Source organism: Microtus ochrogaster, chromosome 5, assembly GCF_000317375.1.
Source record: "Microtus ochrogaster isolate Prairie Vole_2 chromosome 5, MicOch1.0, whole genome shotgun sequence".
NCBI lineage: Eukaryota > Metazoa > Chordata > Mammalia > Rodentia > Cricetidae > Microtus > Microtus ochrogaster.
This window is the reverse complement of record NC_022012.1, coordinates 71,549,672-71,561,541: the sequence shown is the minus strand read 5'-3', so window position 1 is coordinate 71,561,541 and position 11,870 is coordinate 71,549,672. Positions and strand designations below refer to the sequence as shown.

General features: G+C 40.0%; 1 protein-coding gene across 3 annotated transcripts in view; it reads left to right on the top strand.

Moving 5' to 3' along the window:
• The window catches only part of Vps13c (vacuolar protein sorting 13 homolog C), a 159,208-nt gene that overhangs the window by 60,184 nt on the left and 87,154 nt on the right, over positions 1-11,870 (top strand). For all 3 annotated transcript variants that reach the window (XM_013346382.2, XM_005347681.3, XM_013346383.2), the window contains 8 exons: positions 499-622; positions 2,080-2,197; positions 4,803-4,932; positions 5,716-5,794; positions 6,387-6,526; positions 7,331-7,484; positions 9,817-9,896; positions 11,402-11,461. In XM_013346382.2, the coding sequence (XP_013201836.1) occupies positions 499-622; positions 2,080-2,197; positions 4,803-4,932; positions 5,716-5,794; positions 6,387-6,526; positions 7,331-7,484; positions 9,817-9,896; positions 11,402-11,461 (885 nt within the window). The remainder of the gene's footprint in view (positions 1-498; positions 623-2,079; positions 2,198-4,802; positions 4,933-5,715; positions 5,795-6,386; positions 6,527-7,330; positions 7,485-9,816; positions 9,897-11,401; positions 11,462-11,870) is intronic.

The following is an 11,870-nucleotide window of genomic DNA, read 5'->3' as shown; positions in this document are numbered from 1 at the left end:
TGCTATATTATGTATATATATCATAAATTATTTGATTGCTCTAAGGAACTAGAGTGGGTTTTGGATTTTGCATCTTGTTGAGCCTAAACATTTGGCAAAAGGTCACAGTTAAGCTGATTTGGGAAGGGGTAAAGGAAGTAAATTGGAGCTGAGTCCTGAGTTCATGGTGGGCAGTAGCAGAGCCGAGCTGTAGCTGGCAGTACTTGTTAGGAGTCAAGCAGAGGATGGAGTTTTCCTCTGGACAGGACATTTCAAGCACACAGCTGTGTAATTGGCTCAGCATCTCTAGCTCATGCACAGCAGACATGTTGCGAGGTAATGTATTCCTAACAAACTGGTTCCAAATCACCAGGGAACTAGGCAGAATATAAGCTCATTAAGGCAATCTCCTATCTTCAGTTAGAAGTTTTGAAATTTGACCAAAGCGTGTTGATATATATGTATGTATACTTTATGTTATATAAAAATATTCAGTTTTTTTTCTTCACTTCTTTTTAGCTCAACAGTAAAGACCAAGGTACACAGAAGACAACTAATTCATCCCTGGAAGAAATAATAGATAAGGCATATGACAAGTTTGATGTGGAAATAAAGAGTGTGCAGTTGCTATTTGCAAAAGCAGGTCAGCCACTGCTCAGCTCTTAGGGTGGTCTAATTAACTCCAGTAGCTTTGGGGGTGTACGTGTATGCATTATTAGGCTTGGCAGTGTGTGTGCATGGGTCTGTCTGCTCATGGGCATCAGTCCCAGCCACTGTCCTGTACACTTGTCCTGTTGATCACCTCAGAAAACCCAGTAGGAGTGTAGCGCAGTGCAGAATGCCATAGTCATAACCGAAGTTGACACTGGACTATTAATCCTAGGGTACCCAGAACCATTTGAACCTAAACGTGTGCATGGCCTCTGTCTGTAGCATGACTGTGAGCTGTCAGAACACAGCAGAAGATGCAATTGGTTCAAACTCTTCTGTCCTAATGCTTTGAGATGTTTCCATCTTCCCTATGCTGCCTATATTAGAAAATATTTACCGATTTAGTTTAGTCTTTATTTTTGCATTGTTATAACTACTTTGTAGGTATCTGAGAAACATATATTTGAAGAATACTGCATCTAAAAAATCCTATAGTAAACTTTGTTGATCTAAAAATCCTCTGATGTATGCTATTCCAAAATCTGAAACATTTTGAATGCTGATATGATGCCAGAAGTGAAAAATTCCAAATGTAATCTCAATGTGGGCTGCACTTAAAGCACTCATGTCCTGCAGATGCCACATGGCCTACATGTAGGATGTGTATGTAACACAGGCAGACTTTGGGCTTAGCCTTAGGTCCCATCCCTAGGATATCTCATTATATATATGTGTGTGTTCTCAGATCTGAAATATGAGGTATCTTTCTACTATGTTTTCACTATAGATACTCATCCTTTAGATACACTCTTAAAACTTAAAAAATAGTTTATTTTCTCACAGATTTGGTGTTTTTTTCTTTGTTGCCTAAGAACAGATTTTTGGTCCACCATATTCCTTTAGTAGAAGATGTAAGTGTTGATTAAATATCTATGAGCATGTCACATTTTGTGGAAAGTCACCTGAGGATAAACTCTCTGCAGACAGAGGCTATGCTCTACTCTGCGTAGTGAGATCTATTAACATTAAGGTAACATGTCTGCTTGGTGCCTGTCAAGAGCCTCAGAGGTTATTAAAGGAGAGTATTAACACAGACAATAAACACTGCTTTTCCTTTTGCATGTTCTTACAGATAACTATTTGAACAATGAGCTCTTTAGTCCCTGTCTTGGCTAAATGTCTGCATGTGACTATGTTAGCCACGTGGGAAATCTGTCTTTAGACTCTTCTTTTTGGAAAAGAGTAGTTATTACACAAGCAGTCTTTTTTTTGATAATGTTGTCTTCTACAAATCTGTATTAAAATACAGATTATTTAGTTTATATGCTGAAGGAAGTAAAAGTTGTTCATTAAATTTGTTAAGTATTTTCTAGCAATGTAAAGTGGTTTTGCACAGAATATCTGACAGTTTTTAAAAGTTATTTACTATTTGAATTTTTATTTTTAAAGAGGAAAACTGGAAGAAGTGTAGATTCCAGCATCCATCAACTATGCACATATTGCAACCCATGGATATTCATGTTGAGTTGGCCAAGGCAATGGTGGAGAAGGATGTTAGAATGGCCAGGTATGTATGTGTGTCTTGTATTAGAAATCAGCAGGGGTGCTACATCTGTCTCAGCTACTGAAGTTTAAGGAAACAGACTTGGATATACGTTTGAGAGGAAATACCAGTGATTATTCTATCTTCTAGCACAAACACATTTTAAAGAAAATGGTTATTTGTATAGTATGTTGTGCTGGCTGGTTTTATGTCAACTTGACACAAGCCGGAGTCATCTCAGAGGAGGGAACCTTCATTGAGAAAATGCCTGCCTAAGATTTGCCTGTAGGGAAGCTTGTAGGGCATTTCCTTAATTAGTGATTGGTGGTGGGAGCCCAGCCCATTGATAAAGGCACCCCTGGGCTGATGGTCCTGGGTGGGGAGTAAGCCGGTAAGCAGCACTCTTCATAACCTGTTTATCAGCCCCTGCCTCCTGGTTCCTGTCCTATTTGAGTTCCTGTCCTGACTGCCTTTGGTGATTAACAGTGATATGCAAGTGTAAGCCAAATAAACCCCTTCACCCCCAAGTTGCTTTGGGTCATGGTATTTGATGACAGCTATAGTAATCCTGACTAAGACATATGCTGTCTCTCTTACTTCAGAATTTGTATTCAGATTTTTACATTCTATAAAAATTAGTTATCTGAGATTCTGAATGTGTGAAAGTCAAGATTCTATATTATTGAAATAAAAATCTCAAAGGAAGTTAGTTTATTTTTTGTTTGTTTTTTTTTTGTTTTGTCATAACACCACATAAAATCCTAAGAAAAGTCTAAGTGGATAAAAAATAGAAACTATATTTTGAGTTTAATATATTCTCATGGAACAGCATCTTTCTGAAGCCAGTTTTTGTGGTTGTGACATACATAGGTCTCCATGAGGTCATCACTGCAGCTGAGGTGACATATTCGCCATCTACAGAAGCTTTCCCGAGCCCTGCATTGCCTTTTCCTCTTCCTACTTCTTTCCTTGGAAAATGTTGGTCTTTTCTTTCACATGAATATTTGGTAGACTTTTCTAGAGTTTCCCATGAATGAAACTGTAGTTTTAACTTTTTGATTGGCTTCTTCTAGTATTATTATGATTCATCATGTGGTTTCTAAAATGTGCCAGGAGCTCCTTCGCAGGCTTAGTGTGTTCCAGGCCTACAGTGTTCTTTTAGAGGATTTACACATTGTGGAAGTTGTTTTAAATGATCTTTTCTCTGGTTGAAGTGTTTTAGGTCAGCATTGCATGTTTTGAATTTGATCACCTTGGCTGTTGAGTTGTAAAAAGGGCTCATATTCTTTGTTACCTTCTAATGCATTAAGAACAATCTGTAGATGTTTGCTGTCTTGTTCTTGGACAAGCAGTTAGTGCTTTTGTATGTCTTTTTCCCTGATCAGTGTGACTAGTCATTCATCAGTTAATTTTCTGTTTTTTTTTGTTTTTTTGTTTTTTGTTTTTCGAAACAGGGTTTCTCTGTGGTTTTTGGAGCCTGTCCTGGAACTAGCTCTTGTAGACCAGGCTTGTCTCGAGCTCCCAGAGATCCGCCTGCCTCTGCCTCCCAAGTGCTGGGATTAAAGGCGTGCGCCACCACCGCCCGGCCAGTTAATTTTCTGAAAGAAGCAGCTTTTGGGTTCAATTATTTCTCTATTTTGTTTCCATTGTTTAACCTTAATGACTTCTCTAGGTTTATTAGTTTTTTTTTTCACACACTCGCCTGTGTTTCATTCTGTTTCCTAGAAGAAGGTCATTAATTAGAGACCTTTCTTTTTCCTAATAGTGACAATTAATGCTGAGATTTTTACTTAAAAACTCATTGAATGCCAGCTGGTAACCCATTTGACATTTAGGCTTCTGTTGACTTGAGCTGTTCACAGCTTAGCCAGGCAGCTGGAGGATAAGCTGAAGGAGCTTGTGGAAGCTTGTGGTCAAGACAGCTAGGAGACAGACAGGAGGCGGCTCCATCGTGTAAGGAAGGAGGACAGAGCAGCTGCCGAAGGGCAGATGAATGATGAAAGCGGATAGACACTCAGCAGCATAACACATGACCTCAGAGAGCGTGCATGTCAATATGAAAGGACAGGAAATAAGTGCACACATCACATGTCACATATCTGGTGCTGCCAAGTGCAGTGGATAAGCAGGGCAGGACAAGACAATGCAATAGAGAGCAGTGGGGCAGACACTCTGGTATTAGTTAATAGAGAGAAATCTTTGATGCTTGGAAATAAAAAAAAAAAAAGGGGGTTTGGTTTTTTTGAAAGTAGAGAATTGTGCTCAAAAGGACTTTCATAATGCATTACTTAACTTCAAAAGACTCTGTGTTAGTGCACTCCCCTCATGGCACCCAGGAGCCAAAGAGGCTGTGAGTTAAGGCCGGCTTGATCTGCATAGCAAGTTCCTGGCTAGCTGGGGCTACAAAGCGACACCCTGTTTTTTAAAAAAGTTCACTGAAAGAGGTTTACTGCTTAAGTAAGATAGATGTAGATGGTCTGAAAATTGGCTCTCAGTGAACTCCCCTCCCTAAGAGTGCGTCTAAGTGGGATGGATCGAAACACAGCTGGCCAGCCAGTGACCTCACCACGTCATCTCCTGTTCATTCGCTTCTCCTCCCTGAGACCTCACAGTCAAATTGTATTTTTAGATTTAAAGTGTCAGGAGGATTGCCTTTGATGCACGTGAGGATTTCTGACCAGAAGATCAAAGACACGCTGCGTTTGATTGATAGTATACCCTTGCCACAGAAGTCCTCCACACAGTCCCCAGAGAGACAGGTGAGTGTGCCAAGTATTTAGGAAACCACACTTTCAGAGTAGTTCTGACTGTTTAAGGGCAGGTTTTCTAACCAAAAGGATCAAAGATGCAGAAATGGGGCCCACATAGACAGGCAGATCTCTGATTTCAAGGCCAGCCTGGTCTACAAAGCAAGTTGCAGGCCAGGTAGGGCTACATAGTGAGACTCTGTCTCTAAACAAACAAACAAAACTACAAAACAGCAGAAATGAAATGAAAATGTTGATCACATTTGTAAAATATACTTTATATAGAACTAGAAATATAAAGCTTTAAAATACATTTGCAAATAAAATACCTATTCAAAATTACCCCTTTTTGGTGAGTCTTAAATGTTCTAGGTCACTTTAATTGGAATAATCCTTGTATCTTGAAATCAGTGTTGGATTTCCACTTACATAGAAAAGAAGTTTGAGGAAGTTATCAGATAATGATGCCATTATCAAGGGCCCTATGATAAATATGTACTTTTATATTGTTACCCACAGCAACTAAATGATTCACGAGGACACATAGACTTATTTACTTGGTTTGTACATAATTTTATCTTTAAAAAGTGTCTAATGATTTTAATACTTTATAAATTCCCGCTGACCATTATTTGATTCTATTACTTTCTTGAAGATTTGACTGTGACGAATATGTACGTATCTTCCCATCTTCCTCTGTCCTCTGTTGCTTTTCGGTATATAGAGAGATCTCATCTGTAGTATTTAGTCCTTCTTTCCATCATGCGTTAAAACACATTTTGTGTTCTTTGTTAGGTAGCCACGATTCCTGTTCTTTCAGGTGGGACGAAAGGTCTTCTTGGCACTTCACTGTTGCTGGATGGATTGGAATCAGGTGAAAACCAGAAAATACTGTTTCTCTGTGAAGCTAAACCTGCACGTGGTTCTGTAGTGTGGGAGTTTGTGGAGAGTAAGGGGTCCTGAAAGCACCATCCTACCTGTGCTGCGGTCTCACTGGATAAATGAAGAGTTTTCTTTTTAAGGGAGGGTGATGGAGTTAGCAGTGTTTTCCAGATATTTAAATAAGTTGTATTTCTCTGTGGTACTTTCATTTAACCAGGGCTAAGTGACGCCTTACAGTTTTAAATTAGAATGTAGAACATAAACTTTGTAGTAGAGACAAGGCCAAGGCCTGGCCACTTCGGTGCCGCAGTGGCAGTCACATCCTATTACGTGGTAGATGATGACCAATAAATATTTGCTGAATGGCAAGTGAATGACCTGAGGTGACAGTCACTCCTGAAAAGATGGTAGAGTGCTGTTTGCTTTAAGTCTTATTACATACTGGTTCGATTCACTTTGGGACTCGGAAAATTACAAATATTTTGTCTGAATGAAGATTCACGCATGAATGGCCTTTGTTAGGCTTAGTGTCTGTGTGGGTTCTCAGTGGGTATTGTCTGGGCTGATGTGCGTCTCTGCTTTAGAGTCTGATGACGAGTATTTTGATGCTGAGGATGGAGACTTGCAGACTGCTAGAACTGTGAAAGCCTCAGAACTGAAAAAAGCCTCTGAGGTTCCAAATGAGGAGCTGGTGAACCTTCTGCTCAAGTTTGAGATTAAAGAGGTATGTGGTTTTCTGTTCATGGAAAAACTCAGGTCTCTTAATTAGGATTTGCATTTCTGTGTAAAATTTCTTGTTTTTTTTTCTTGTGTGTATGCATATATCACCCCCGCCTTTGCTTTTATATGTCCTAAAAATTTTTATAATTTTTATCACTTTAATAATAAAGTGCAAAATAATACAGAGATCTTCATGGTTGACTTTGATATGACAGCCTTTTCTAAGTCACCATGCCAGATTTGATACATCTGAATGTTATTGGTATCTTCTTAGTCTGTTTCCTTGGCTTTTGACCTGTCTGTGTTTCCTACTTTGACCCTCAGTAAGGGAAGGCTTTTGACTTTTGTCTTCAGATGCTTCCAGGTGCTCTTCCCTTCTGTTGCTGGGCCACCCCAGCCACCATCATTTCTTATCTGTTGTTTAAAAATTGCCACACCTGTTTTGATTTTTTTCATGGGCTGAATATTTCCAAAATATTTTGGATGTCATTTCCAAAATTAATTTAAATACCACGGGAACAAACACTCTCACCTTTTGCTTTACTGGGACTGTGCTATCAGAAGAATCTATTGATTTGTTTTTAATCTAAGTTTAAAAAAACAGACGTTAAGAGCAATAGCCTTGTTTTTGTGTGTTTACAGTCCTGATGTTAGAGTTCGAGGGTCATCCCAGACTTTGTGTCTGGTGTGGGGGTGTGGCCAGAGTCTTTGCTCTTGCGTTGTGTGTGGGAAAGACTGTGTTTCTGTCACTTTAAGGATGACTGGCTTACCAGCAACTTTCTTGCCACCGCCCCATGGATTCTTTTAGGTGATTTTGGAACTCACTAAACAACAGAAAGAAGAAGAGACAATTTTAGTATTTAATGTCACCCAGTTAGGGACAGAAGCAACAATGAGGACATTTGACCTGACTGCAGTGTCCTATTTGAGGAAAATCAGCTTGGATTACCATGAAATTAAAGGTAATGGCCATGAAAATAGAAACAGCACTCAGGAGTAAAAATAGCACCCTTGTGTGTCTGGAATAGTTTCATTTATAATGAAATATTTCATATCATTGTAATTGGTATAATAACCACACTGTTATAATACTTTATGATTGCTAACTCCATTCTAGACCATGGCTATGAGACATCCATGTTACTGTCTTCAGTTCACATGTAACATGCAGATGGTCCTTCACTCAAGCTCAAACAACTGTGAGTGGTAGAACCCTGGCTGGAACACTGGAAGCCTGGCTCTGGGATCTGGCAGCATCAAACACTATGGTCTATCTCCTCAGAGTCCAGGAAAGTCCATGGATGTTAGAGAATATCATCCCCATTTCACAGACAAAGAAAGGCTAAAGAACCCCAAATAACTTACTCATTCCCTGTATCTTGTTTGAGATGGATTTTATTGTTCAGACCTGGGTTGAGAATACTGAAGCTTAGAGCAGTGGTTCTCATCTTTCCTAATGCTGCAACCCTTTAAGACAGTTCCTCATGTTGTGCTGACCCCCAACTGGAACGTTATTATGTTGCTATTTTATAACTGTAATTTTGCTACTGTTATGAATTGTAATATAAATACCTGTGTTTTCTGATGGTTTTAGATGAACGCTGTGAAAGGGTTCCTACCCACTGGTTGAGAACCACTGTGTTAGGGTGGTCACACAGCACAGAAGCGCTGTGGTAGAAATAGAAATAAGGGGGAAAATATGCAGAGCCACTTGTGAACTCCTGTAGCTTATCATTTCAGTGTATATCTTGTGAGCTCGGGTATGTGAGGCATGAGTTAGTGAATTAATTAGTCTGCAGCAATTAAAATTCTCCAACTGTTTGCCTAATACTTAGTCAAATATTAAGACTAGTTGAAACTAGAATAAATTCCAGTTTAGGAGAAAAATAATGTTTCCTATGTTACTAATTTTCTTAACTAATGCATTATTATAGAATTTATATTGCAGATCTGAGGAATTAATGCAAACAATAAATTTTCTAGGCTGTTTCTTCTTTATGCCAGTTAAGACTGGAGAGGGAGCTAGAGAGGTGACTCAGCAGTTGCCTGTACTTACTGCTCTTGCAGAGGACTTGGGTTTGATTTCTAGCATCCACTTGTGGCTCACAACTGTTTGTAACTCCTGGTCCAGTAGATCTGACCCTTCTTCTGAATTCCTAGGGCACCGGGCACAATATGGTGAACATACATAATGCAAGTAAAACAGTCATATACAAAAGTAAAATAAATGAATATTTAAAAAACAGTTTATAAAAGGAAAGACTAGAGACCAGAGGAACTTGCTAGATGTAGCAGAAGCAGGATTTACAGGCAGAAGAGCAAAGCATGGAAATGACTCAATGTTGACCAGCCAAATCTCCCTACACAGATCTGGGAGCCAGTTCTTCTGTGTGTGCATACACACAGCATAGTTCTAAGCTCAGAAGAGGTGTTTTTTTAGGTTTTGAAACCAAGTAGCCCATGCTGGCCTTTGACCCACAGTGTAGCCCAGACTGGCCTTGTACTAAAATGATCCTACTTTCTCTATCTCCCAAGGGTTGGGATTACAGCTGTAAACTACCACATGCTGCTAAACATGAAAATTTAACAGTTATCCTCTGTTAGAAAAAAAAATGGCTTTCTGCATCCTTTTCCCTCCTAGGTCTGAGCAGAGGAATTATTTAAATTGTTGGGGTCTATAAAACATTTTTGTTTTTGTTTTTTTGTTTTTTTTCCAGACAGGGTTTCTCTGTAGTTGTGGTGCCTGTCCTGGAACTAGCTCTCGTAGACCAGGCTGGCCTCGAACTCCCAGAAATCCACCTGCCTCTGCCTCCCGAGTGCTGGGATTAAAGGCGTGCGCCACCACCGCCCGGCCTATAAAACATTTTTATACAATTTTAGAGTTCAACAGTGTATTAGAGATTGTCCCAGTCAATTTTCCTTTTTTTTGCAGTTGACGAAGTTAAATAGCTTTGGGTTAAGGCCAGAGGTGAATTAGAATTCACATTTCTACGTTCTTATATCCTTAGTCCATTCTGCTCCCCTGGAAACACACAGGCGGCCTAAGAATGTCTTGAGAAGTTTTGTCTCTTTTTGAGCACAGTATGAAAGTAAGCTAAAGGTGAATGTTTTTAAGTAAGCTAGATGTTTAAGGTAGGGATTTAAGCTGGCGTATTTCCCCACCAGTAACAGGCTGGTTCTTTCATAGCCATGAAAAGGTACACATGCTTTTAAAGCACCAACAGACAAAGACACATAGATCATTTCATAAAAGCGACTTACCTGCGAACCCTTCTCTCTTTTTATTTAATCTAGGATCCAGAAAGAAGCCCCTTCACTTGATTAGCTCTTCAGACAAACCTGGACTAGATCTTTTAAAAGTGGAGTATGTTAAGGTAAGGACCAGGGGAAGATGACAGAGTTGTCTGAACCCCACACTGTACCCTTGGGAAGAGGATGACTGTGTTTCTCTAACGGTTCTGGGTTAGCTCACATACAGTCACTTGCCCCTGGACTTCTGCTTTCACTGAGACCAGCATATTACAAAGCTGCCAGGCAGCTAACACCAGATATGGAACCCAGGGCCACATAGGCACTTGCCTGTCTCTGGGCATGTTCACACCACTGCACTCTTTGTAAAAATAGGTGACAGTTAGTTGAGTATATACAAAAGGAAGAGAGACTTAGATTGAGTTCAGAAGAGAGCTGCTAGCGCTGGGGCCGGACTGGAAAATGTACCCCGTGAAAGGGGCTGAAGGAACTGGTATTGCCTGCCTTCATTCTTGTCGGTTCCCTGACTCTTTGCTGTAACTGCCTGAATGTTGGTGCTGTTAGGCACTTGGTTTGAAGGAAAATTTTCTTCTCGCTGTTCTCAAAGTAGTTGTAAGTTAGAAGAGAAAGCGACAACAGTTAAAATGTAATTCTGACTGACTGACAATCGAGTGACTGGTTTCCTGAGGGAAAGCACAGAGCAGAGTGGATGTGGAGAGGCAGGGAAAGTGGCCAGGGCAGAACGCTGCTGCTCGTGGGAGGGGTCTTCAGAGTTCGCATTTCTTCTTTGTTCTAAAGGACCCAGCTGAGTCCAGTGAGCAGTTATGGTGAGAGATAGACCTTTTTTTATGGTCTTAGGACAAAGACCCCATTAAAGCAGAGCTTTCTCTAGAGATCTGGTTTGTGAAGCACTGATGTCTCTCACTGGAGATTGAGTTGAACTTTGTTGTAGAGTGGTATAAGATTCAGTTGATGGGCGGGTGAGATGACCTTTAACCTCCTCACCTCCAACTTCATCTTTCTCCAAAAGAATAAATGTTCTATGCTAAAGAAGAGCTCTTTGCACTGTTATGAAAAATAGTATTTGTATGCAATTTTAAAATATGACAAAATGATATATGATTGTCTTAGTTACTTATTGCTGTGGTAAGATATCACAGCTTAGGTAGTTTATAACAGAAACCACTAATTTGGGGCTCATGATTCTCAAGGGTTGGAGTCCATGACCATCATGGCTGAGAGCAGGGCAGTATAGGCCTGGTGCAGGAGCATTAGCTGGGAGCTGTCAACCTCATCTGCAAATGAGAGGCAAAGAGCTAATTGAGAATGGCGTGAGATTTGAAACCTCAAAGCCTGCTCCTAGTGATATACTACCTGCAACAGGGCCACACCCCCTAATCCTTCCCAAACAGTTCCACCAACTGGGGACCAAGTATTAAAATATATGAGCCTATGGGGCAGTTCTCATTCTAACCTCGAAAGCATGTGCTCTCTCATCTCTCTTCCCCCTCCCTCCTCTTCCACCTCTCTTCACATAAATACACACACACACACACACACACACACACACACATATACTCACACACACACACAGCTTATAAAAATATTTTTTTGAATTTTTATTTTTCAGGTTGATAAGAATGGACCTAGTTTTCAAACTACTTTTGAAAAAACTGAACAAACCATTAAGGTAAGAAATTTTATTAAGATGGTATATCCTGTCTGAAAATCTTTGGAAACCTACTCTAGAAATCTCCAAGGTCCTTTGGAGAACATTATTTGATCTGAGATGTAATCAAGAACCAACAGAAATGATAAGTTATAAAGCCCCATGGGTGTTACCATGGGCTCTACCTGTGATCCAGCTTAGAAAATACTCACTGTATCAAATTCTATGCTTTAAAGAGCCTCTGTGTTATTCCCAAATGAGGAGATGCCATGACAGAGCATTTGGCTACAAAGAACTAACAGTATCCTAAACAAACCAAGTTGATACCATCTCCAGCACAGGAGTGAGAGACTATGTAAAGTATAAGTATAGATGCTAAGTGCTTCTGCAGCCGTTATGATGTGAGTAAAAAGTATAGAGGAGGAGGAGT